Source organism: Lissotriton helveticus, chromosome 6 (assembly GCF_964261635.1).
Source record: "Lissotriton helveticus chromosome 6, aLisHel1.1, whole genome shotgun sequence".
In the NCBI taxonomy this organism is placed as follows: Eukaryota; Metazoa; Chordata; class Amphibia; order Caudata; family Salamandridae; genus Lissotriton; species Lissotriton helveticus.
Window position 1 is genome coordinate 27,621,805 of NC_136067.1, and position 27,566 is coordinate 27,649,370.

At 44.3% G+C, this 27,566-nt stretch overlaps 1 protein-coding gene across 1 annotated transcript in view; it reads right to left on the bottom strand.

The window, feature by feature from the left end:
• Positions 1-496: 496 nt before the first annotated feature.
• The window catches only part of LOC144761198 (glycine amidinotransferase, mitochondrial-like), a 56,521-nt gene continuing 29,451 nt past the window's right edge, over positions 497-27,566 (bottom strand). The window contains exons 2-7 of the mRNA XM_078646695.1: positions 22,359-22,549; positions 19,528-19,665; positions 12,484-12,648; positions 12,306-12,369; positions 12,096-12,212; positions 497-748 (exon numbers count right to left, since the gene is read on the bottom strand). Coding sequence (XP_078502821.1) covers positions 636-748; positions 12,096-12,212; positions 12,306-12,369; positions 12,484-12,648; positions 19,528-19,665; positions 22,359-22,549 — 788 coding nt within the window. The 3' untranslated portion in view covers positions 497-635. The remainder of the gene's footprint in view (positions 749-12,095; positions 12,213-12,305; positions 12,370-12,483; positions 12,649-19,527; positions 19,666-22,358; positions 22,550-27,566) is intronic.

A 27,566-nucleotide genomic window follows, 5' to 3' on the forward strand; every position in this document is an offset into this window, starting at 1 on the left:
TATTCTCAGTCTCTAAAGCTTAATACCTAATGCTGTCAGCTGCCATCTTGAAAGAGGGATGGTAACTATTCTCAGTCTCTAAAGCTTAATACCTAATGCTGTCTGCTGCCATCTTGAAAGAGGGATGGTAACTATTCTCAGTCTCTAAAGCTTAATACCTAATGCTGTCGGCTGCCATCTTGAAAGAGGGATGGTAACTATTCTCAGTCTCTAAAGCTTAATACCTAATGCTGTCGGCTGCCATCTTGAAAGAGGGATGGTAACTATTCTCAGTCTCTAAAGCTTAATACCTAATGCTGTCGGCTGCCATCTTGAAAGAGGGATGGTAACGTGTGCAGTCTCATTACAGCATTTTTCCATTTCAACCATCTCCTGGAAGGTGTAATATGATACTTTATAAACTGCAAAACTATGTCACGAATGCTACAAGTTCGAAGAAACAGGTTTATTAACATATAAAATCCCTTATCAAACAGAAATTGAATATGTGGGCAGAGAATGAGAGCTGGGGACCATTAAAGTGGCAGCATTGTTCATGCATCACACAGTCAATACATCAGGCGAAGAGAAACTCGCTTTTCCTTTTCCAAGACGATTCGTGTAGGCTGAAATTGCTGCTACTTATTTAGCAGTGCCTAGTTGAAATAGGACTCCAGGGTGCCCCGGCGACGGATGTCACAGGTCCAGCAATGGAAGCCCCCTCCCAGTGAATTAGCATGACGGAGATTCACTTTGATGGTGGATATACCTGTGCAAAATAAAAAGGAAAAAGTGTGAGTTGTGTGGACATTTACTGTACAGATACTAAAAAAGCTGTCTATTTTTATCACATGTAGCATGCGAGGGTTTGCAAAAATTGGTGTAATTAAGTGAAATTTAGGCACAATCACACGTAATTACGCAAAATGCAATCATCGAGTGCCATATTTAATCACACAATGCGCCCTTGCATCAATTACTGAGGAAACATTTTGCAGTTTAAAAAATAGCATGAAAAAGTCAACACAAGCAACATTTTCTGAGCTAGCCGTTCGTGTTATTTCTGCATGCTACGGGTAAAATGTTGTCGCAAACTGTGCATAAATAGGCAATGTGGCATAATTCCAGGAACTCAAAATTCCAGAAATGATGCTAATTGTGCCAGAATAAATTAAATTCGACTAGGTCTAGTAGAAAGCACTTTGCATGATTCTAGTAGGTATCATGAAATATTTGTGAAATGTACAAATCGCATTGTTTAACATAATACCTTCTAGACAAGCACCATTCTGGAATGCTGAATGTTGGTGATTTGTGCAGGTGTACAAGTGAGTAAAATGGGCTGTTTTTCCTGACCACTGGAAGCCCCCTTTAAAGAGTGACTGTTGCAGGTCACTGTTTCCTTGGCAATTTTGGAAACACCCTCACACTAGACCGTGGGTATTCTCATACTACTGACTCCCTTCTACCCTGGAACAGTCAGGGAGTAAATCTTGCCACGGTGGGAAAACTGAGGCAGTTCTCCCAAAATTGGTGGAAAAGTAGGTAAAATGTTTAATGTTGCCTGTGAAGTAAAAAAAAAAGAAAACAGAAATGCAGCAATGCACAAAAGCAAAGGAGATGCTCCTCTGCCTTAGCGGAGGAGCCGCCTGTGGCCAAAAGATGTAAAAGGACGGTCGTTCTTTTACCCAGAGCAGTACACAGCCAAAGATTTCCTCACAGAAAAATACAATAGAGATGGAAAGCTGCAGTTGTCTTATACTACTAAGAGGTGTCCTCAGAGAAGATGGAGGACCGAAATTGTACTACAGGGAAGAAAAGGTATGCTCTCGTAAAAGTATAATGTAAATGGTGAAGAAAACTGGAGCTACACTAAACAGCCTCTTAAAAAAGACTAATGCCTAAAGAGGGCAGAAGGAGGAGTACAATTCAGAAGATGGCAACACTTTGGGAGTGTCGAGGCCATTCTGGAGTGAGCACTGTTACCAATTTGGGTTACTGGTTGACTGGGGTAACAACATTGGTCAAGTTGCGATCAAAAACGTAGTCAGGGTTAGGGGCTGCCAAACCCTAAATTAACTTGTGCACACCCTCTGGTAGCTTGGTACAGAACAGTCAGTCTTAACCTAGAGGCAATGAGTAAAGTAATTGTGCAACACTTTAAACAGTAACACAGTGAAAACATCATACAAAGAGGATCCCACACCGAGTTAGAAAAATAGAACTGAGTTTAATAAATACAGCAAGACCAAAATAACAAAACTACAATGAGTAGAACTGGGATTATTGAAGTTTACGTTTTATAGTGTGAAACTGCACCAAAAGCAGAAAGCGCTATATGGATAACTGGTCATGCTGGACTGGGGCCAAGTTTGATGTTTGGCTGGGGCGTGATAAAGCACAGGCCATCTACGGGACCCAGTTGCCTGCTTGATAGACTTGAGGCGATGCAGTGGTTCAGATGTGGCAAGGCTGTGGTAAAAGGTACTGTTGCATCAACATTGAGGATTCCGTTGACTGGTCTTGTGAAGCGAAGTGCTGTGTAGGGATGTGATGCACAGCTGAGGAGGTGCATCAATTCCAACGAGCAGTATAAATACGATAAAGATTCTCAACGCAATCACCGGGGCTGCCGTTGACGAGATATGTGAGGACCTCCGCTGGGGAATGCAGAACAAAGTGGTGTTCTGAAGGCAATGAGTCGGACCCAAGATATGGGATGTGGTGGCGATGCAAGTCTATTGCCATGGGTTCAATTCACGCAGCAACAGCAATGTGCTGCTTCTGCTCATGGATGTGCCGCTCAGCCAAAGTAATGCGTAAGTTCTGCTTGACGATTCGTTGCTCAGTGGAGATGCATCGATTTTGCTCTTCAGCACCTTTGGCCCACTTCCAAGGGTTGGGTGCGACCACTCGGCAGGGTACAATCAAAGATCACAGAGTCCAGGTACAGGGGTTGAAATCCTCTTATGTCCTTGAGGATTCAGATCAGGAGACCAGCAAACTAACCCTTGGAGTCATTCTCGTTTGAGGGGTCAAGAGATACAGGTTCAGTCCTTCTGTCTGAGGTGAGAGGGCAGCAGATTAGCACATCAAAGTAGGAGTCCAGCAGAGTGGCAGTCCTTTAGGAGCACAGCAATCCTTCCTGGCAGGGTAGTTACAGGTCCAGAAGTGTATTGCAGTGATGGAGTCTGAGGCCCAGTACTTATACGCAGTGATGCCTTTGAAGAGGGGGAGACTTCAAAGACATGCCTTTTGCAGTGCACACATGTCCTCCCTTTCTGCCCTGGCTCCAGACTCAATACAGGGAGAAATGCAGCCCTTTGTGTTTAGACAGGACACAGCCGATTCAGGTATAAGTGAGGCTGTGCCCGACTCCCTCCTCCCCTTCCTCCAGAGAGGGTCCTTTGAGACACACGTAAGCTCCCATTGCGAGTGGCTGTATGTTAGAATACACAATGCACAACTGCCAACTACACCAGTCATGTGATTAGAGACAGGTACCAAATGGCTAAGGAAAGAAAATGCCAACTTTCTAAAAGTAATAAATAATATGCAGCTGGAATGCACTCAATGATTCTAATTTAAACAAATTAATCTCTTTACCAACTTGAAAGATAATCCTATGTGCACCGGGTGAGGAGCTCTGTGGCCCACCTGATTCAAAGTGAAAAGGAGCAAACCCAGATGAGTATCCAGGAATACCCAGTGTACTACTAACAAGTCACTGTATAGTGTACACAAAATTGTCTAAAGCGATTATTTATAATACACAATATCTCAATTGTAAGCAACAATAAACCAAACAATCTTCATTGAATCCAAATATGCAAGTAAAATCTTCCAGACATGGAATTGATTGTAATCTGCTTTATTCTTGATAGTTGCAGATAACAATATTATTCCAAATAGCAAACAATACAGCTTGTAATCAGCATAAGAAACAAAACTTCACAAATCCCAATGCATTTCGGGCTATGTAATGAGCCCTTCGTCAGGGAAATCTGCAAGGCATCAATAATCTTATTTTATTGAAAAGTTGACAACAATAGCTGAAGCAATCTTAAAAAATATATGTGGGTAATATTGGGGCTCAATGGAGGGCAGGACGAAAAAAAGCGAGCGAAGAGTCTCCACCTTGTGCTGTGACATGAGACCGACATTTAACATGCTTGGTGCAAAAAAACAGATTTGTGTTGAAATGAAACTAAATATGCAAATTAAAGCGAGAACAAAATAGAGCACAAGTGCTCATGAAATTAGAAAGTGCATGAATAAATCATGATGCGGATGGTGTGCAGCATACCTCTAACGCTTGTGTTCGTGAACTAAAGACAAAACGCAGAGGCCGTCGACACACCAAAAGTAACTGCAAAGAAACAAGACTATTGAAGAGTGCGTTTACACTTGAGTGGAAATAAGTAAAAAGCGTTCTGATACTCCGACGCTTACGCTGGTTGCAAGCTGTATCGTTTGTTATTTGGAAACATATCGTCATCTGCAACTATCAAGAATAAACCAGATTAAAATCAACTCCATGTTCTGAAGATTTTACTAACATCTTTGGATTCCTCGAAGACTGTTTGGTTTATTGTTGCTTACAAATGAGATATTGTGTATTATAAATAATCGCTATGGACAATTTTGTGTACATTATACAGTGACTTGTTAGTAGTGCCCTGGTATTTCTGGGTACTTTTCTGGGTTTGCTCCTTTTAACTTTCTAAAAGTCGCATTTTCAGAAGTTTAATTTAGAATCCACTTCATCAACAGTTAGGATTTTAAATTAGTGGTCCAAAGACACTAAACTTGAACCAGTTATATCTTTCCAATGTTAACCAATGGGAGATATTGGTTTTGGAGTAGTGAAAAATGAATTTATGGGTTTTTCACTAATAGTGCATGTAAAACTTAAAAGTACAAATCCTGCTTTTAAATACAGTGCACCCAGTACCTTGTGACTGTCCTGGGCCTACCCTAGGAGTGGCATATATATTGTAAAGGAAGGTTTGGGCATGACAAAAGGTTTATTTTGCTAGGTCGAAATGGAAGTTTAAAACTGCACACACAGGCTCTACAATGGCAGCCCTGAGACATGGTTTGAGGGCTAATCAAGTGGGTGGCACAATCAGTGCTGCAGGCCCACTAGTAGACTTTATTTTACAGGCCATGGGCACATGCAGTGCACTTTACTAGAGACTTAAAAGTAAATAAAATAGGCCAATTTGAATAAGAGACAGTATTACTATGTTTAGAGGCGAGAGCACATACACTTTAGTACTGGTTAGCAGTGGTAAAATTCTCAGAGTCCTAAGGCCAGTAAAAACAAATACGTATGAGGAAGACAAAATGTTTGGGGTGACCCGGCAAAAAGGGCCATTTCCAACACATACCTAATGGCTCTTTCAGTAACAATTTGACTGCAATCTGGTAGTCGCAATATTTCATTAATAACTATACACAGGAATAGCAGTATTAGACCAAAAAGAAACCAAAAAGAAAATAAAGCTGGCCTTCTTGCACTCTTCATACATAGGCCTTGGAGGCTGAATTATGTAGTCTCTGTATCTATCTTGTGTAAATGTGAAACCATACTTGCAGCATACGCAACAAAGGCATGAGTGTGTGCTGACAAAGTTGACATCTTGAGGAAATACATACAGAAGAAATTTGTATCTAGGTCCATAATATTCACAGCCTCAGATAAGTGCTGGAAAGCTGAAACATCAATATACAGCCAGGAGAGGACCTTGTGGGAGAGTACTATGGAGGGGAGAAAGCTTGTTGCACTGCAATTCAAACAGTTGTCCTCAGAGAAGAACACAAGAATGCTTGAATGCTGAAATTCCAACAGAGGTCGTCATATAAGAGTGCAACAGAAATGGAAAATGTGTTGCAATCTACTACCAACAGTGGTCCTCTCAGAAGAGTACAATGAAGATGAAAAGGTGAGTTTGCACTATATTACCAATAGAGGTCCTCACAGATGAGTGAAATGGAGATGTAAAGCATGTTTCATTATTACACGAACACTAGTCCTCTCAGACAAGTAAAATGGTTTCATAGCACTTCGTGGGTATATACTTTTTTAGAAATGTAAACTTTATTGGCATTTTCAATAAAGCGACATTGCAACAATTTCACACGTATACATTTTAGCATTGACAGGTTACATCACACTGTTTGCTCAATACAAATTTTGCCCCCCTCCCTTCGTCCATACTGTTCCATAACCCTGCACCATATTGACCAAAAGAAACTGCAACCCCAACTCCCCACCTCCCCACCTCTCTCCCCCTAGTCGATAACTGTTTAGTGAACTGCACTCTCTGTCTTCCATATGCGGTCTCTGATCACTAAGTCACTCATTTCAGTAACCTCCAGTCGTGTATTCCCAAGAGTCTGTGGGCTGTCTGTCCCCGTCTGTGAGGTCTCTACCCCAGGGGGTTATAAATCCACTATCATTGTCGACCATGCCTGGATGTCGTCCTCTAGTTTTTCATCCCTCCTAACATGCACCATGCGGACACTCCTGGCGATTGCCCATTCAGTCATGTCTTTCAGCCATTGGTCAAGCATTGGGAGCAACGGTTTTTGCCATTAAATGGCAATGCATCTCTCTTCAAGTATTAAGCCTAGATTCACAAATTTCCTGCTCAGTTTTCTATTTTTCAGTGTTGGTAGAAGTCCCAGTATTACGGTCCGCACTTCTTTGGGAACCTCCCAAACTGTGGCAATTCTTAATTTTTGGAGAACTTCCACCCAAAACACCTCCACTTCCTGGGTGTATACTTACATTTTAGAAGTCTGGTTTGTGCAAAAGGCACACAATATTGACATCTTGAGAAAATACATACAACACTACTTTACACCAAGGATCATGTTTTCCTCAAACAATTGCAATAAGTGTAATATTAACTTTCTGGAAGATCACATTTGCCATGCACTGACTTCCACTGTTAAACCTTTCCTTACTCTTTAGGAATTCGAATGTGCACTCAAATACGTAATGCCAGCTGCACAACTATTCAGGGATCACCCTACTATTCTGGAATTTTTTCACACAATGAACACATGTTACTGCAAAACCAGTGTAAAGGAAAAACAACCTACCACACAAAAGTATTAGCAGTTACTGGTAAGTACAAGTGTCCAAAAAGACCTCTTATTGGGCAACTAGTTTTTAGGTGCCTGTATACATGTGCAAGAGCAAAATGCATTCACTCAAAGTAAATACATCCAAATGCTGAGCTTAGCTTATCCACTAATCTATACTTTTTGCTGTGGTGGGAGGGAGCATAATTTGTGAAGCATTCCATTTCAGGTGGCCTCCGGGTGGCGGTACTAGCGGGTTAGCACACTAGCTCCCACAGACTAATTAAAACCTGGCATTTTAGTTGTGCAACGGACGCACGCTGATGCATGACACTCGCACTATTTGTGATTAATATTTCTAGTTAATTTGGATTCTGTTTTCACTTTTTAAAATGTTCAAATCAATTGCCACTCATTTCACTTCCTGGGCATTGTGTTTTATGAGTCCCAGAAGCTTCTCCACTCCTACTTCTCACGCCACACACTGGTATAGACCTTGGCATAAACTAAAGCCCAACCAATTCCTGTCCCCTTTCTGCTCCTGGAACATTGAAACTAACACTTATAGTGTAGAGGAACAGCTAGCTCATTTTAATTCCATTGTACAAGCCACCATAGATAATGTAGCCCCTATGAAGCCTCTGACCCACTCTCCAAAACGGATGTATGACGTTACAACGCATACTTTTACAACGCCTACCATTACAACGAATTTTTTACAACGCAAAAACTTTTACAACGCATATCATTACTAACCCTGGGCGGGCGGCTACGTTCCGTGCATGGAGTGTGCGTAGTGCCGGCTTCTACGCATTTTGCGTAGCAGGCGTAGAATCCGGCACTATGCACGCTCCGCAGACGGAGCGTAGCTGGCCGCCACCCGCCTCCCTCCCGCCCTCCCTAAATACTTTAAATTAAAAGCGGAAAAGAATTAAAAGGCACTTACCTTGCCCGCCGCTGCCCGCCGCGTCCCCGGGGCTCGCTATCTTCATGGCTTCCGTCTTGTGTATCTAATGCGCATGCGCGAGCGGCCGCGCATGCGCATTTCTCACGAGAAATGCGCATGCGCGGTCGCGGTCGCGGTAAAAATACAGGATGTGACCGCCAGGGTGGGGGTCACATCCTAATTTGCACAGAGGGACCGCCGCTACCCCTGCAGACGGTCCCTCCTACTCTATGGTGGTGGACTGAGTCCGTCCGCCATCATAATCGGCCCCTATGTTTGCTCAGAAGAGTTTTCCCCATGTTGCCGTCTTCCACTAAAAACACATTTATGCAAGTCCTAGTATTACGTCATCTGGACAATTGTAACGCACAGCTAGCCTTGGCCATCAAAGCCTCCTTAAACACATTACAAGTCGTACAGAACGCAGCCGCTCATCTAGTAGCAAATGCCCTCCCCAGACCGGCTTCTCAATGGACAGGGGTCTTCCTACTTGTCTGCCAAACTTACCAAGTACACCCCCCCACGGCCCCTTCGATCAGGCTCCAAGATTCTTCTTTGTACCCATAGAACTAAAAAGGCTTGCAAAGGTGGCAAAGCATTTTCACATTTTCACATTTTGCCCTTAGTCTCTGGAACGAATTGCCCATCCAGCTTCGTGATTGTCAGAGCCTCTCTAAATTCAGGAAGCTTTTAAAGACCTTTATTTTTTAGTCCCTTGGGTTTGGCTGCAGCACACCTTTCTAAGCGCAGATACCCCTTTGGTGTGATTCAGCACTATAGAAATTAATAAATATCACATTTGAATAGACAAATGGCAAGAAACATTTGACTGAATGTCTCTATATATGTATGCACTCTTAGGAAAACATGAGGTTGGCTAGACAGTGAAAGCTGGATCTGAAACAACGAAATAAAAGAGTCTTGGACAGAAAAATGAATAGTTCGGATTAAGTATGGGTAAAGCCGAACCCATTTAGGATCAGTGTGGGCAGTGCAGATGGGGGAACAGCACTCTTGCTGAGCCTGGTGCCCTCCGCTGCCGCCAAATACAATGTTTCTACATAATCCAACTCCTCATTGACATGTCCTACTCTAATTTGAAATGTGGAGTATTGAAATGCATTCTGCAGGGTTTCTAGGTAGTCAACATTTAGGCATGATTTTATCAAATATTTCTATACTTAGTCTTAGTCTTAATTCATTTCCAGTGAATTTTATGGATCTTTGTCCATCCATAAAATTCACTGGAAATGAATTAAGACTAAGTATAGAAATATTTGATAAAATCATGCCTAAATGTTGACTACCTAGAAACCCTGCAGCCCCTATTTTGACTGGGTTTGCTCGCTTTATGATTCACCACGGGCGAAGATCAGTTACGGGGGAATGGAGTCAGCTACGTTCTTGATAGAGAGGGGAACAAGGCAAGGCTGTCCTCTGTCCCCTCTACTCTTTGCGCTATCTTTGGAGCCTTTCTTAAATGCCTTGACAGCTCAGGATAATATTATACCTGTACAACATGGTGGTAAAAATCTGAAGATAACTGCTTTCGCAGATGATATAGAGATATATACTACTGACTGGGTTACAGCCATTCCGGCAATAATACAAGAGGCTGAAAATTTTGGAGCTGTGTCCGGCTATAAACTTAATGTAAGCAAGACACAAGTTATTGCAAACTACAAACCATTGGAACCAATCTTGGGTTTATGCCAAAGCGCGACTTATCTTGGAATCAAGTTGGCAGCTAATATAGACAAGGTGATAACTATGAATTATGACTCTATGCTAAAGGAAATTATGTTACTCTTAAAAAAATGGTACATGATACCGCTCAGCCTAGTGGGGCGAATCAATTTAATTAAAATGAAGATTCTGCCCCAATTATTATATCTATTTAGATCAATCCCCTTGCAAATTAACACACTTTTCTTTAAGAAACTAGAAGGCATCTGTAGTAGCTTTGTATAGGGCTATGAAAAAGCGTGAAGATCCATCAAATTATTGGAGTTACCAATTGAAAAGGGAGGCTTGATGTTTCCTGATTTTAGATTATATTATTTTGCCACTTTTTTTCTACGTATACGGAGCTTGCTGAAAAATGAGAGTTCTTTATTCTACCACCGCTACATGCTGGGATCTGACTGCAATCAATTTTTATTTCGTGTACACGATCCAAATTACTTCAAAAGAGTCAAATTCAAGACCGCTAGGCACATTAAGAAAATTTGGGACCAAATCATGATTCTAGGAAATATTTCTTACTATAATGCTGAGCTCAGACTGTGGGGTAATCCTGGGCTGCCTTTTTTCAGATGGTTTGGGGAAGACATGAGCTAGGCATGGAATTACCACTCTGGGAGACCTTTATGGCCCGAATGGTTTTCTAGATTTTGACACACTTAAACTTATTTTTGAATTAAATGATGATATGTATTTTAAATACATCCAAATCAGAGATTTTCTACTCCGCAAGATGAAGGTTGTAGAAGTATCACATTCAGACTTTTTAACGTGTCTTTACTCAGATAAAGTTAAATCACTTATCAGCTCAAGCTATGGCCATTTGATTGCAAACAAAAGGGACGATAGTGAGAAACTAGCAGCTAAATGGTCATCGAGATTAGGCGTCAACATCAACCCTAAACAGATTTCAGCCTCATTATGCCAAATAAACCGGGTAGTCCATTCTTCCAACTTGAGGCTCCAGCTATATCGAACAGTCACTCAGTTATACTACACCCCACAAAGAATATTTAGTTGGACACGTGACAATCAGACCAATGATTGTACCAAGTGTCCGAAATGCGATACGGAAGCAGCAGGTATTGAACATATGTTGGTCCTATGCCCAAAGTTGTCTATATTTTGGAATGGGTTAACTGACGTTTTGTCGAAGAAACTAATTAATACTCCGCCGATATCACCACAGTTGATCTTACTCGATCTTCATGATAACCATAGCCAACATAGGGATCTATTAACTATAGTATATGCATGTGCTAGGCTAGTCATAGCGAGATCTTGGATCTCAAAAGACCCTCCTAGTGTAATGGAATGGTGGAGTCTCATAAATGAAATTAATGTTATGGAACTCTCTCTAGCAAGACTTAGAGGTCCTAACGCTTTGACAAAGAAGGAAAAAATCTGGGGAACTTTTTTTGAATTGTAAATATGTTTACAGACCAGTTTCAAATCTGCTGTTGCAATTACGCTTTTCTAAAAGGCATTTTTTTGAAATTATATATGTCTATTCTCTGCTTTAGCTGTTAAAGGAGAAATTGTATTTTCTTTTTGTTGTATTGAAATTTGATGAAGATGTTCTTCCTGCAATAATAAAAAAAAGAGTTAAAAAAAAGGATCTTTGTGCGTGGATTCTTTTCACTGTTTTCCATTTAGCTAGAAATGCCAGCAGTATTGACTACAGATCACCATCTCCTGCTACTGCAGATCATGTTGATATTTACGAAGCACTGCAATTTTATCTACAATTTGGACCTGAAAAAATGTGTGGTTTCATGCTTCATGAACACTCTTGGTCCCTATTCGATAATTCTTCTTGATAAAAATGTCATTATCCTTCTTAGCACCTCGCTAACTTGTTTTCATTGAGTTTTATTCTCTAACTCATGGGATATTTGAATCACTTTCTTTATATTGGCATGCACAATTTTAAACGTTTACCATCTAAATATCCCTTTTAATTTACAAAGCTATTAGGATTTCTTGGGGTGTATACACAATATTGAAATCTATTGTTTGAACTTGATATAATTTATTTTAGTGTTTTGTAGCTGAAGTCAGATTACTGTTATTGACTTGCTTGTACTAGGTTATCGTCCGAATTTGTACTCTTATATAGCTGGTGATCCAGATGTATCCTGTCAGCTCCCTGGTTTGTTTTATCTTCCAGTACAATGGGATCTGGTATACTGAGGGATAGCACGTCTATTAATAGTGGTCCTATACACTTTCTATAATCCTGGTGATTAATTGAGCCCAGTGCTTTGTGTGTTTGTGATTCTGTGGAAAGGCAGGTGCAAGTGTGAAAACGAATATCAGTGTCACTAATTACCTAATTTTTCAAACATCTGATGGATCGAGTGCTCGTTGACATCCACCATCACACGCTTTTGATCAAGCATTAAGATGTTCATAGAGAGCCATTTGGAAGTCATCCAAAGTGGGTGATCTAAAACCAGAAAACCAACACTATTAGAGATGCTGATACGGACTCACAAAACAAATATTGGGATTTTAAATTTCAGAAATAAGCAAAGAATACCTTCAGGCATAAGGGGGGGTGGAGGAGTGACTATAGTCCAGCCAGCCTTCTTGAAGAGGTCAATCTAAAAAAACAACCCCTAAAATATAAAGCTAGTGACAACTTTCACAAATATATATTCTTCACCATGATTTAATGCTGCACTGGTCTTCAGATAATCTAAGGTGTAAAACTGTACCTGGTGGCAAGGACGGTCTGGGTTGGAAAGCACTAGGCCAGGTCCAATGATATTAAAGGTAGCATCAATGTGCATTGGGTTAGAATTCTTAAAAGAGATGATGTGGACTCTGTACTCTGGAGCAAGATGTCTTCGCATCCACTCAATGCCCTGGTAATTTGTAACCTAGAAGAAAATGTATTTTTTGTTAGAGTTCAAAGGTCCTGCTCAAGGTATTTTGCTGAATGCTCTAATTAGTGGAAATCAACTCTTTCAGCAACTCATTTTTCTTTCTTTATTACCTACTTAACAATTGCCTACAGTGTGCTGCTGGCAGTTCCCAGTACCAGAAACATTTTCACTGACTCAGTGCAGAGGCAGAAAAGCATGAGAGACTGGCCTTGACACAGGTATGCCGTATTCTTCCAGACTAATTATGTGTGATCCATTAAAGAAGAAGAGGGAAAAACCGGTCTGGACCCTGGTATCAAGCTCCACGTGGGATCTGAACATGACCCAGATGATTGTGTCTATTGAGTGGAGCAGAGAAACTCTGGAGCACAAGACAATGAGACTTTAGGACAATTCCATATTTGTAGGAAGTCATTAGGCACTTGGAGGCAGGTTCACATAGATTTCTTTGTGCATGTGAAGCTGGAAATAAGGTTGAAATAGTAATTTATGAGTGACAACTCCTTTTGAAATTCATAATACTTAGGCACTAGTAAAAGGATTTACTTACAAGGAGACTTCGTATGAGTAAATATCCTGTTGGCTGTGGGAAGTTGGAGTTCTGGTTTGCAGATGAGCTAGGAGTTTGTGAGCAGGCACAGTCATATGTGTTTATGATTTGCGTATGTGTGTTGTATTCATAAACCAATCAAATCAATCAATCAAGGAATTTGTATAGCGCGCTACTCACCCGGAGGGTCTTTAGGCGCTTGGGGGGGGTCCACTACTGCTCGAACAGCCAGGTCTTGAGTTACTTCCTGAAGGAGAGGTGGTCTTGGGTCAGGCGGAGGTGGGTGGGGAGGGAGTTCCACGTCTTGGCTGCCAGGTAGGAGAAGGATGTTCCTCCCGCTTTGGCTCTTCGGATGCGGGGAACGGCGGCGAGTGCGTGGCTGGTCGATCGAAGCTGGCGGGTTGGAGTGTAGAAGGTCAGGCGGTCGTTGAGGTATCTGGGGCCTTGGTTGTGTAGAGATTTGTGTGCGTGGGTGAGGAGTCGGAACGTGATTCTCTTGTCGACGGGGAGCCAGTGCAGGTCTCTCAGGTGTCCGGCGATGTGGCTGTGTCGGGGGATGTCCATGATGAGTCGTGCTGAGGCGTTCTGAATGCGCTGGAGTCTTTTCTGAAGTTTGGCTGTGGTTCCGGCGTAGAGGGAGTTCCCGTAGTCCAGTCGGCTGGTGACGAGCGCCTGGGTGACCGTCTTCCTAGTTTCGGTGGGGATCCACCGGAAGATCTTCCGTAGCATGCATAGGATGTTGAAGCAAGACGAGGAGACGGCGTTGACTTGTCTGGTCATCGAGAGGGAGGAGTCCAGGATGAAGCCCAGGTTGCGTGCGTGGTCCGTTGGTTTGGGTGCGCTGCCCAGGGGAGGGGGCCACCAGGTGTCATCCCAGTCAGAGGGTGATGATGCCAGGATGAGGACTTCTGTCTTATCTGAGTTCAGTTTCAGGCGACTGTTCATCATCCACTCGGCTACGTCTTTCATCCCTTCGTGTAGGTTGGTTCTGGCGGTTGCTGGGTCGTTGGTGAGGGAGAGGATCAGCTGGGTGTCGTCGGCGGAGGAGATGATGTTGAGGTTGTGTTGGCGTGCGATGGCCGCGAGGGGGCTCATGTAGATGTTGAACAGCGTGGGGCTGAGCGATGATCCTTGTGGTAAGCCGCATATGACTTCGGTGGCCTCTGATCTGAATGGGGGGAGGCGGACTCTCTGGGTTCTTCCGGCGAGGAAGGAGCTGATCCACTCCAGTGCCTTCTCCTGGATTCCGATGTTGCTGAGGCGCTGCACTAGGGTGCGGTGGAAGACCGTGCGGAACGCCGCAGAGAGGTCCAGGAGGATGAGTGCCGCTGTTTCCCCATTATCGAGCAGGGCTCGGATGTCATCTGTGGCTGCGATGAGGGCGGTCTCGGTGCTGTGGTTGGCTCTGAAACCGGACTGCGAGTGGTTGAGGGATCCATTCGTCTCGAGGAAGGCGGCCAGCTGTCTGTTGACGGTCTTCTCGATGACTTTGGCCAGAAAAGGAAGGAGCGAGATGGGGCGGTAGTTTTTGAGGTCGGTGGGGTCCGCTGATGGTTTCTTCAGTAGGGCGCTGAGTTCGGCGTGTTTCCAGCTCTCTGGAAAGGTGGCGGTGTCGAAGGAGGTGTTGATGATGTCCCGGAGATGGGGTGCGATGATGGAGTCGACCTTGTTGAAGATGTGGTGAGGGCAGGGGTCAGTTGGTGATCCGGCGTGGATGGAGTTCATTGTGCGGATGGTGTCTTCGGTGTTGATTGGGGTCCAGGCGCGGAGGGTGGTGCTGGGGGGCGTTGGTGTGGTAGTAGGGTGCATCGGCTGTGTGCTGGAGCTGTTGTGTATATCTGCGATATTGCTGTGGAAGAACGAGGCGAGCGAGTTGCAGAGGTCTTGCGATGGGGTGATGTTGTTGTTTCCGGCGCTATGGTTCGAGAGCTCTTTGACGATGTTGAAGAGTTCCTTGCTGTTCTGGGCGTTGTTGTCTAGTCGTTCCTTGAATGCGGTTTTCTTGGTGGTGTGGATCAGCTGGTGGTGTTTTCTGGTGGCGAGCTTGAGGATGGTCATGTTGTGTGGTGTTGGGTCTCTGCGCCAGGCTTTCTCGAGGGTTCGGCAGTTCTTCTTAGAGTTCTTGAGTTCGTCGGTGAACCAGAATGATTTCTTGTTGCCGGGTCTGGCGGTGGGGGTCTTCAGTGGTGCGAGGTCGTCTGCGCAGTTGCTGATCCACCTTGTGAGGTTGTTGGCAGCTTGGTTGGGGTTCGCTGAGCTGGCGGGAGGGTTCTGGCTCAGGGATGTGGTGAGCTGGTCGGCTGTGATCTTGTGCCAGCTTCTGCGGGGAACCTGTTGCGGGTGGTGGTGGAGCGTGGTCCTTCTGAAGCTGAAGTAGACGCAGCTGTGGTCTGTCCAGTGGAGTCCGGTGGCGTGGCTGAAGGAGATGTCCTTGCTGGAGGAGAAGACGGGGTCAAGCGTGTTGCTGGCATAGTGGGTGGGGGTGGTCACCAGTTGCTTGAATCCGAGGTTGGCAAGGTTGTCCAGCAAGGTGGTGGTGTTACGGTCGTTGTTGTTCTCCAGGTGGAAGTTGAGGTCCCCTAGGAGGATGTAGTCAGTGGAGGGGAGGGCGTGCGGGCTGATGAAGTCGGCGATGTCTTCGCTGAATAGTGTGCGTGGTCCCGGGGGTCTGTAGATGAGGGTACCTCTGAGGGTGGTCTTGGGGTCGGTGTGTATCTGGAAGTGCAGGTGTTCGGCGGCGGCGAAGGTGTCGTCGGAGCTGGTCGTGATACGGATGGTGTTCTTGTGGATGATGGCGATGCCTCCTCCTGTCTGGTTGACACGGTCCCTCCGGGTGATCTTGTATCCGTCCGGGATGGCGATGGCGATGTCGGGCGCTGAGGAGGCGTTCAACCAGGTTTCCGTGAGGAAGGCAACGTCTGGGGATGTGGAGTCGAGGAGGTTCCAGAGTTTGACGGCATGTCTGTGGACGGAGCGGGTGTTCAGCAGGATGCACTTTAGGTGGTTGCTGCTGGTGCTTGGCTTGGCGGATGCGGTGCAGGTCCGGATGCAGGAGAACTTGCAGGATTGGCAGGTGAAGGGTCCGTGGGTGCGTCCAGGGGTGGCTCGGTGGCAGCCGGGGGTCAGGCCGTTGTTGAGTGCGTTGAGGGTGGCTGCGTCGTAGGTCCGGCGGGTCGGCTGGCCTCTGCGGGGGCCAGGGGTTCTGGCGCAGGGCACGGTCCAGGCGTGGACGGGCGCAGACAGGCTTACCTTTGGCGCGCCTTCGGGGCGCAATCGGCGCACCCGCTGCACATACGCATACACTCTGCCATAAGGAGAGTGGGGGGGCGGGGCGAGGGAGGAGCAGCTGGGAGGCGGGAGCGGGGTGGCGAGTGGGGGGGAACGTGCGGACAACACGAAATAAACGAGAAAACGGCAGCAGAACAAACAGTGATCTATATATGATCCCTTCTCATCCTAGTAATGGTCAGAGTTGGACTTGCGTCAAGAGCTGAAGTAAATTAATTTTTAGAGAAGAAAGGGGAAAGATATACGTGAACCCCCCGGCCTCCTACTGAAAATAGTGGGAGTGTAGGGGAAAGGATTTCTCCAAATGAAAAAGGTTTGCAAGCAAAAATGTGTGTATGTCCTTGAAGTTAAAGGTTATCTTCTTTTTTTTTTTTTTTTTTCAAAAACCTTTATTTGAAAAAGATTGCACAGTACAATTACATAGTTCCCCAAATGCAGAAAATTAGGCACACCAATACATTGCAGCACAGCAGAGATAAGTGCACACTTGACGTGAAGAGTTATCATAAACTCCTGTGTGAGGCAAACGCAGATGATCAGGGGAGGCACCAGACATAGAGGAGAAAGGCAGGGATAATGAAAAGGCTGTGGACTAGAAGGGAACAGCTCATGGACTAATACCGGCGGACGCTACTGCTGGAGAGCCGGCGGGGAGCACGGCAGAAGTCTCAGATTGCTGAGGGTCATGACTAGAGAGGTAGGTAACAAGTGGACCCCATAAATCCAGTAGACGAGACCTGGCTGGCAAGACGTCCCAGAACTCAGACAGGAGGGTTTTCCAGCAGGATGCATCTTCAAGCCATAGTGTTGCCTTGGGCGCGGGCGTACTGCCCCAAGACATTGAGACCCTGCACCGTGAAAGGACCAAAAGCATGGCAGTCAAACAGCGGGAGACGTCCGGACAAATTTTATGAAGTCGAAGAGGCAGAACACGAGTCATGTCGGAGTGGTGAAGAGGTGATTTCAGAGCTAATTGCACAAACCTACAGCCAATATGCCGAGACTCAGTGACACAACCAGGCGAGATGAGCAAAATCAGCCACGGGCGTGGAGCAGCGCAAGCATCTGTCACTTGTTACAAGGCCTAATCTATGGAGTTGGGCGAGGGTGCGATCCTGACTGTGTATGTATTGGAAGTGTATCAGATGCAAGCGGTAGTTGGCGGAAAGGCATTTGATCTGATTGCAACAGTACAGCCAATCCGCTTGTGAGATCTCGATTCCCAGGCCCTTGCCCCATGCAGTGTGCGCCCAATTCGTAAAAATGAAGGACGCTGCTAGTTTTTAAGCGTACATTTTAGTAACCAATTTCTTGGGTGAGGAAGAAGCATAGAGTAGATCAAGAGTGGCTAGCAAGGGGGGAGGTTGGGGAAAGGTGGAGTGAAGCTTCCTGCAAACAGCCCAGAGCTGGTAAAATAACAGAGTGTCCAAGGGGCCAGCGTCAAGGCCAAGTGAAAAAAGGTGTCCCCAGGATAAAAGTTTGAAACTGTAGAGAGGTCAAGGCGAGCAGCGTGTTTAGCCATCACGGACATCTAGAGTGGAGGAAAAGCGGTGTGATGTGTAATGGGCATAGAGTTTGCGAATAGCAGTTCCAAGCCAGAGATCTTAGAAATGCCTTCCCAGGTCCAGCGCAAGTTCTCGACCGAATCGATCTCAGTGCGCAGGAGCTTCGCCGGGGCAAACAGTGCAGTTGTGAGCGGCGAATGGGTGGCAAGGTCGGCCTCCACTGCCACATTGGGTTGGAACTAACCCTGGGCATAGTGCTACGCTACGCTCACGTAGTTTGTGAAGTTTGCGCTACTTCGCACTATGCAAATTGCACGTAGCACAGTGCAAACACGCGTAGCGTAGCAGTAATTTTTTGCTTGCTTGAGGTCCTCAGCTTAAAGTTGGCGACTGCGAGTGAGCTAAAAGACATCCAGGTGAGACTTTTTCCTCGTTTGCCATCAGCAACATCAAGTTGCGATCGCGAGCGTGGAAAATAAGCCTCCCGGCGAGCTTCTCAATGCGGGGAGGTCAAGTTTCTCATTGCTAGTGGTCGCGTTTGCTCGCGACCACTCACGATGAGAAACTACCAGTCCACGTTGAGAAAGCTGCCGCTCAAGTACAAATCTACTCGAGCAGCAGAAAACAACCGCTTGCACTGTGCAAGATGCAGTTTGCACTGATTGCCTAGTGCGGACAAGCACCGGCACTGCAATCAGTGCGAACAGCATTTTGCACAGTGAACTATGCTGTTTGCGTAGCTACGCATAGAATGCACAGTGTGAAGTGCAATTTGAGTAACTATGCGTAGAGCTACTATGCAAACTACTCACAGGGTTAGTTGAAACGGCATGGGTTGGAGCGAGAAATGAAGAAAGTACTAAGAGCACAGAGCTTAAAATCCGGGGCTCCCAGCCCGCCACGCACCATTGGAAGGGTCAGGGTGTTGTAAGCGATCCTAGGTTATCGCCCCGCCCAAACCAGGGTAATAAGCAAGGAGCGGACCTTGCGAAAGAAATAAGCGGTGAGAGGGATGGGGATGTTGAGGAAGAGATAAAACAATATTGGGAGCATCACCATCTTGGAGAGCCGTGGTTCCAAAGAGGGATCTTGGATTCTAACCAATCGACAGAGTGGCCAAAGTTGGCTATCTAAAGTTTATCCACGTCACTGGTCAACTAAATGCCCAGATACTTAGTTGGCTCGGAGGACCACATGAAAGGGTAGTCAGAATTAAAGGGGGTTGTGGCATCTGTGAGAGGAAATAATACGGATTTGTTCCAGTTAACATGACTACTGGAATAGCGGCCAAAGCCTATCACCTGCTTTGATCAAGCTTTGCAGAGCTCCAAATAACTAATTGAAAGGTACACTAGTAAAACTGCCGATGTAGACCTTCCACATAACCCATAACTAAAATGAATAACCTTTTGCTTCCGTGTGGTCAACATTTTCTTTTTAAATGAGCAATAACATAGTGTAAATATAGTAAAAGCAACATACTGAATCTTGAATTATTTTAAGGAATACATACAAACTTTCGCTTTCTACCTGACTCCTTTGTGCAAAAATGTCTCTTCCAGCTCTCATGAAATCAGCAGCATCAAAACACGGCTCAAACTCGGTTGTCACAAATTTTCCCTGAGCAGCTAGTCTATGCCTGTCTTCCACAGTGCGTTTTAGATAATCCTGGAAATAACAAATGGGTAAAGAAAGCCAGTGAAGCATAGTTAGTGGACTAAAAACGCAAACCTGGTGCCATGTTTTCAAGGGCAACAAGAGAAATCAGAACCCAAGTATAACATAATATCTGCTGTAATAGATGGTTTAGGCCTGGATTTCTCAGAGAGGTGATGACTGGGTCACGACAAGCGAGGGTGCGGCCACGAAATGCAAAATGTGAGCTGTACTATTAGAGATGCAGCAGAAATACCACGGGTTTTATTAAACTGTTCCTCGTTTGTATGACATTTAATAGTGTTAGTGCTGTAAAATAATTTTCATAAAGTGAATTAAACTACTTCTTCAGTAGACTATAGTCTTCCTGTTGAGAGAAAAAGGGGCCAGAGCCTGAATACTTTAACTAAAGAATTGGTATTTTTCGTCTTAATAGGAAACAAAGTACAAATACATCTCAAAATAATTGTTAGCATCAAATAAAACAAGTATTGGCAAGTTTAAAACAAAGCGATTAGAAAAGTTAACATTTGCATGCAACATAATGACAAGAAACGTTTTTGCTTTTTTTGACATGTGAAGAGGTTAGCTTTTCTGGCAGTTACGGGTGACACTGCGAAGAAGCATGGAAGATACAGCCTTATTCATCAACGGGCCGTTTTGCGAGCCCCTAATAGCGATTCATAGCGAATCGCTATTAAGGACTCGCAAAACGGTATTCATGTAGGAATTGCTAAATAAATAGCGATTCCTACACATTCCTTATTTGCGAGTAGCAAATTGCTAATCGCAAATAATGAATAACTCCCCATTCATTCCTATGGGCCAAAAGGCCCATAGGAATGAATGGGGAGTATTCCTTATTTGCGATTAGCAATTTGCTACTCGCAAATACGATAGCGATTTAAAGGGTGCCAGGGGTGTCCAAAGGACACCCTGTAGCACCCCTTAAATTTAAATTGAAACTGGTGTTGCACACACACATGTCCAAAGGACATGTGTGTGTGCAACATGCAACTTAGAAAAATGCTTTTAAAAGCATTTTTCTAAGTGTTTGCTATTTACCGAGAGGTCTGACCTCTCGGTAAATAGCGGCCCGAAATTGCGAATTAGCAAATTAAAAATGGTTGATGAATTGCATTTAAGGAATCTCAAATAGAGATTCCTTAAATGTAATTCCTCGCAATTTAGCGAATTAGCAATTACCGAATTTTGTATTTGCGATGATGAATCCCAAATGCAATAATTGCGCTCGCAATGGGCCAGATTCTCAGAATCTGACCCTTTGCGAGCGCAATTCGGCTTCATGAATCAGGCTGATAGTCCCTTGATTTAAGTGAAAGTGAATAAAGCGCAGTTAACAAAAACAAGCTTTGGCATAGCCAATAGGTTTTGCCTTTGGGACCTTATAAGTTTTACGCCGTGCAGCACATTATTCTGGGTGGTTAACATTTACACTTTTTACTACGGGTAGCACTGGGTGGGAGATTGCTTACCTACTGAGTATATCTGGAAATCCGGCGCTGACCCAGACAAACATCCAGGATAAAAAGGTGAGGAAAGCCCCACAGTATGTTCAAGTGCTACGTTGTTAGGTACATGTCTACCCTTGAAGTACAGTAGTAGACTGCTGCACTTTGGGCTGTTGCAGTGACTTTTAGAAAGTATAGGATTAACAGTCAAATGTATGTAAGTGATAAGAGCTCACCCACCAAGATGGGACAGAACTTTAACTTTTGTGCCTACATATCGAGCCTCTGGTGGAGCGGGTGGAATTGTGTGTGGTTTTTGGTAATTTATTTTGTTGGTAGTTTGTGACTCCACCCCAGTGCCTACTCTTTCCAGGAAGGAATCTGAGATGATGCTTGATGGTCCACTGGAAAGGGGAAAGAGATACTGACACAGAGGGAGATGTGACGCAAGATGAAAGGGGGACATCGGTACAGGGAGAGAAGACAAGTTTGAGGAGGAGAGGGGCCCAGCCAGAGAGAGGGGCGGGCACACTGGCTAGCACGAGTCTGAATATGAGAGGAAAGAGCAGCTGAGGAACTTAAACGAGGAGGAGAGAGCAAGAGTGAGGCGGAGGTTGTGAGACGAGCAGCGAAGACTGTTGGGCACGGGGTGGTTGGTGAATACAGAGTAGTGACCGTCACAGCACGAGGACATGTGGGCGACAGGGTATATTCTGCAGGTGACAGGCGAGACAGGCTGTGATTGGTGGGGACATGAAAGCCATGCTGGAGAGAGACCATCTAGGGAGAGGCGACTGCCTACCTTACGAAGTGGGGACGGCGGGAAGAGGGTAGAATTGGTGTATTTCTCTTTGCAGTTTACTTGTGCAGTTTTACACAGGGCATATGTAAGAGTAGAGGGTTTGAAGCGTGCGGTGCTGCACCGTTGGGGTGCTGTCACTGCACTAGGTTCATCCTAAAAATAATCTTTCTTGATAGCGTCCCATGCGGTGATAAAAGGAGCGTTGAACCAAGATTGGAGCTGGCCTTAGATCCAGGCTGCCATGGATAGTATGGTCCAATTCTGCTCTTTTACTCCTTTTCCAGACATTCAGGGATGTGATTAACCCTAGATTGCGTAGTTTATAACCCAGGACTGGACATGCTAGAAGCCGGTCACTGATAATGATCCAAACGGTTGCATGTATGTAGGTCAATCACCACCGTGCACATAAATAGAAATAATTGAGATACCTGGTCATACAGTTCATCAGCCATCGTGGGTTTTGGGGCAGTGGTCCATTTGGCACCGCGGCGAAAGTATTCCTTGATAAGAGGTCGATATGCTCTGTATTCAAAGAAGCGAGAACGCCACGCCATAGGTGCCTCAATTATTTCATTTCCAACCACTAGTAGAATGTCTCTTGGCATTGCAGCATAAAGGCCTGCATCACAAATATAATCCTATTTAAAATACATGGGAATAACAGCATGTAATCACATCATAAAGCTCTTTTTTCAATAAGGGTCCACTGCTCCTTAAGACCAGGTTGTGGAACTCTCTTTCCTTACAGTTGACGTTTGAACTATGGTGCTGAATATCATTGCAATGGCATTGATATAACAATTTTCACTTCATGGATAATTCATGGTTCATACATGGCACCTAAGTGTTGTGCGCAGAGTCTTGGGACTCTTGGAAGGCCCACAACTGTATTGACGGGAAGAACTTTCTTAGCTCTCTTATAATTCTGAGAGAGGCTTTTGAGAAGAAATGCAAGACACCTGACTTCTACCAGGTCTTCTTCTCCTCGCTGAACCTTTCTCCCGATTTTATGTGACAGCAAGTGACCTAGTAGTAAAGGTGAGGTATAAAGAAAGATGATAAATAGACAAGACGTAAGATAAGACTGTACTATTGATGTCTTTAGAGAGAAAATACAATTTAAAGCAGCCCCTGCTTTAACCCTTTGTGAATGACTCCACGTGTTCTCCTTTTGTCCGCTTTACCAGTATGTGAGAGATCTGAAGCAGCAATCATTTGTCTGGCATCTTTTCTTGCATCCATGACCGGGCCCAAGTTATATTGGTGATGCACCGTTACATCGCAACTTTTACAACTGGAGTCTTTTACAACGGAACTTTTACAACGCAGGATCCATTACATCGGATGCCATTACAACGCATGGCATTACATAGCAGATGCTATTACAACGCATGACATTACATCGTAAGTATAGGTAAGTATTTAATTTTTTTTAATTTTATTAATATTAATTATAATTAAATATATTTATTTATGTTTTTTAATATTATTAATTTATTATTTATTATATTAATTAAAGTAATTTTTAAATAAGTACAGGTGTACAGGGGTGTTTTTAGGTTTCAGGGTAGGGTTTGGGTTTTGGGGTACAGGGGTGTTTTTAGGTTTCAGGGCAGGGTTTGGGTTTTGGGGTACAGGGGTGTTTTTAGGTTTCAGGGTAGGGTTTGGGTTTTGGGGTACAGGGGTGTTTTTAGGTTTCAGGGCAGGGTTTGGGTTTTGGGGTACAGGGGTGTTTTTAGGTTTCAGGGCAGGGTTTGGGTTTTGGGGTACAGGGGTGTTTTTAGGTTTCAGGGCAGGGTTTGGGTTTTGGGGTACAGGGGTGTTTTTAGGTTTCAGGGTAGGGTTTGGGTTTTGGGGTACAGGGGTGTTTTAGGGTTCAGGGTTGGGTTTGTGCTTAGGGCTAATTAAATTATATTTACCATTTATAAATTAATTAAAATATATTTATTAAATTAAATTAATTATATTATATTAATTACATTTTTTAATTAAATTAATTAAATTAAATACATTATTTTAATTAATTTAATTTAATTACATTTTTAAAAATATTTAAATTAAATTAATTTCATTATATTAATTAATTAAAATTAATTACAATTTTTATTAAAATTAAATTAAATAAATAGATTTAAATCTATTAAATTAAATTAATTACTATTTTAAAATGTATTTTAATTAAATTAATTAAATTAACTTAATTACATTTTTTTTAAAAAGGTATACTTACCTATACTTACGATGTAATGCCATGCGTTGTAATAGCATCTGCTATGTAATGCCATGCGTTGTAATGGCATCCGATGTAATGGATCCTGCGTTGTAAAAATTCCGATGTAACGGAATGCGTTGTAAAAAACCGCGTTGTAGTGACACCAATCCGTTATATTGATCGCCCCGGATTGGCCAAGAAGGGTGTGGTACACAGATCTTCTCCACCTCACCTCGTTTCCGCCGCTCCGTCTCCCTTTCAAGGCAGATCTCCTCTCTCAGATGGAGGGGCAGGTTCTACACCCCCACCTCCAGACCTTACACCTTCATGCCTGGAGATTGAACGGGACAACCTGAATTCCTTTTATCGTAAATATGTTGCGTCAGCAACATTCGGAAATTCTTTTTTGTAGCTTTGCGCCGAAGTGGACGACGCCATAGAGGCACGGCATCGCACGCAACTCCGCTGACGTCACCGACACCATAATAGGCTCACGCTGGCATGATGACATCAGTTCGCCCTTTTTTCCGTGCCTTCGAGGCACACGAACGGACCAATGACAGTAGATATATACACAGTATAAACAGTACATAAATGTCAAGATAACACACACAGTGTGAAGCAAATGCAATAAAACATTTGAAATAAACAACTCCTTGACAATAAATACATTACAGAAACTCTGGTATACAAGAGTAGACAACGGGGAGGCGGGTGGGTCAGTGAGGAATCCACAGGCAGATACTGTATCTACCAGAAAAAACATTACCGAAGGTAAGTAACTTGTTCTTTTGATAGATACATCTGCCAGTGGATTATTCACCTTGTGAATAGAGTCCCACAGCAGTCCCCACTCCCGGAGGAGGGTGTCCACTCCTCTACACCAGAAAATCCTGGAGGACAGAGCGCGCAAAATGACTGTCCCTCCTCACCTCAGCATCCAAACAGTAATGCTTTGCAAAAGTGTGGAGGGAGGCCCAAGTAGCCGCCCTACAAATGTCCTCAACAGGTACACCTCCAGACAAAGCAGATGTTGCTGACTTTGCTCTAGTAGAGTTAGCTCTTATACCCTCTGGAGGGTCCTTACCCGCCAAGGAGTAGCAGATCTTGATGCATAGAATAATCCATCTTGAAGGAGTGCGCTTGTGCACCGCTCTTCCTTTCTTGTTGCCAGCAAATCCCACAAAGAGCTGGTCATCCACACGATAGTCTTTAGTCCTATCGAGATAAAACCTTACCGCCCTCTTAGGCAGTGGCGACTGGTGACATTTGAAAGTGGTGGGGCGTAAAAGTTCACAAGCGTAGCGAGTGAGCCTGACTGTCATTACAAGGGTTCCAGGGATTCTCCCCTGGGAACATTTTGTAAAATGTGTGGGCAAATGGTGCATTTTCAAGTACAAATTAGAAAGCAAGAAGAGTCATAAAGCAATTGTGAAACTGTAGTTATGATATCAATAAAAATATTTCCTATGATAATGTCGGTGGTAACTGCTTATTCTGTATAATCAGAGAACTGCTATGCTAACTCACAGGCCTGTTTACGAGAACACAGTGCATACTTTATTTTTCAAATTGCCACTAGTGAGGCACTGGGCTAGAAAGCACTGGAAAGGGAAGGTTAGGGCTCTGGAGCTAGCATGATACTGGCAGCAGTGCTTCCCTGTGCCTCACCCACACCAAGGTCAATTTTATCATCCTGTTTCAAGCCTCACTAAACATAAACAACACAAAATAGCACAATCCTGCCAAGGTCAGTACTTGGTACAGTGCAAACATAAATAAACTGAACACCGAACATTCACACAAAAAGATAGGCAAAAGCATAATTGGCTTGCTTGCTGCTGAACCGTGTTGTCATAATCATGTGCACACTTTCTTTCCTGACCTGAGGTTCGCTCCAAATAAACTAAATGAGCGATTGTCATGAAATTAGAACTTCGAAATGGTGAGCAGGAGGTAGAACTGGCCTGTACCTGCCTTCAAGTTGCCCGATTCTTCCCCAGTACCTGCCTTTACACGTGACCCATCCTGCCCTGTCTACGGGGATGCAAGCTTCCGGCAGAAGTTCCCTTTGCTGGCAGCGGTCACACTCATAGCAGCTATGCTGATCTAACACAGCCTATAAGTCAGTAAGTTAGACCCGGGGTTCCTTTAGGCCCAGCATGGGACTCCAAGCTTTCAATGAAGCACATTTAGTATCAGCAATAAATAGATGGATGGGGTTTCCATTAGGGCCCGGGGGCTATAGAAGAGCAATGATTGGTTAAGGCTACAGGGTGCTGGGGATATGAGTCTGCCAGTGCCCATGATGGTGACACCGCCTACCGCGAGCTGTTGAGTGATGCACAAGTTCAATAAATAAACTAAATAGCCTTCCTTTGAAGATGGAAACGTGTTTAAGGGCAGCATTTAATTTCAGAAGAAAGTACTTTTAAATATACAGTTGCATTAAACATTACATAATTCAGTTTACTATACAAGTTGCAGTCCATGGGCGCACTTTTTCTTTGAGGTGCAACAAATAAATAAACCAAATAGCCCTTCTTTGAAAAAGCAAACGTGTTTACGGGCAGCATTTAATTTAAGAATAAAGAGGTGTGGTTCAGTCTCCCTGGATATGAGGATGATTGCCTTACATCGCGTTGCTTTGATTTCCTCCGAAAATTATCTTGCACCCCACATACTCTTCTGGCTTCTGTGCGGCACAAACCCATTCAGACAACCTCTACTGGGCCAGCACTAGGCCTGCTGTGCAAAGCACTCAACCACGCGCCGCTAGCAAATACCGCAAGAAGCTGCTGTTGTCTTACACCATGAAGTGCTACTGTCCAACAAACTGAGCAAAGCACTGTGTTGTCCCCACAAACGAAACACTTCTGTCCAACACCATTTGCTATACACTGGGGTCTGACTCCAAAACCATAAATCAAGCGCCGCTCTTTAACATCATGAACAAATTCTGTCAAACACCATGAGCACTGGGGTCCAAAAAACCACAAACCGCTAACACCATAAATAAGGTGACCATAATTAGAGAACCAAAAACAGTGAAGTAGACATAGAAGTAGGGTTAGCCGTCAGCTCACACTTATGTTCTGGGCTCTTATCACTTCAATTTTTTCTACTCGTCTCTCCAAAACGGCTGGACTGGAGTAGCATTGGTCCAATGCTGATTAGGGATGGCAATGCAAAGGTCTGTCAGAGTGACTCAGAGGAGGCCTGGTGGCACAGTAAAAAACGTACGTGGACTCGGTGGTGACCATGATGACGTCGACTTCTACTCGATGTCTTCCGACTTCCGGCCAACGAGGCAGAGTTGCAGACTCAGTGGCAGTGCAGACAGTGAGTGGTGCACACATTCACAACAAAGCACCAGGCTGTCCGGACCATCCGGACTCCGTAGTAGGCACACAACAACGACGAC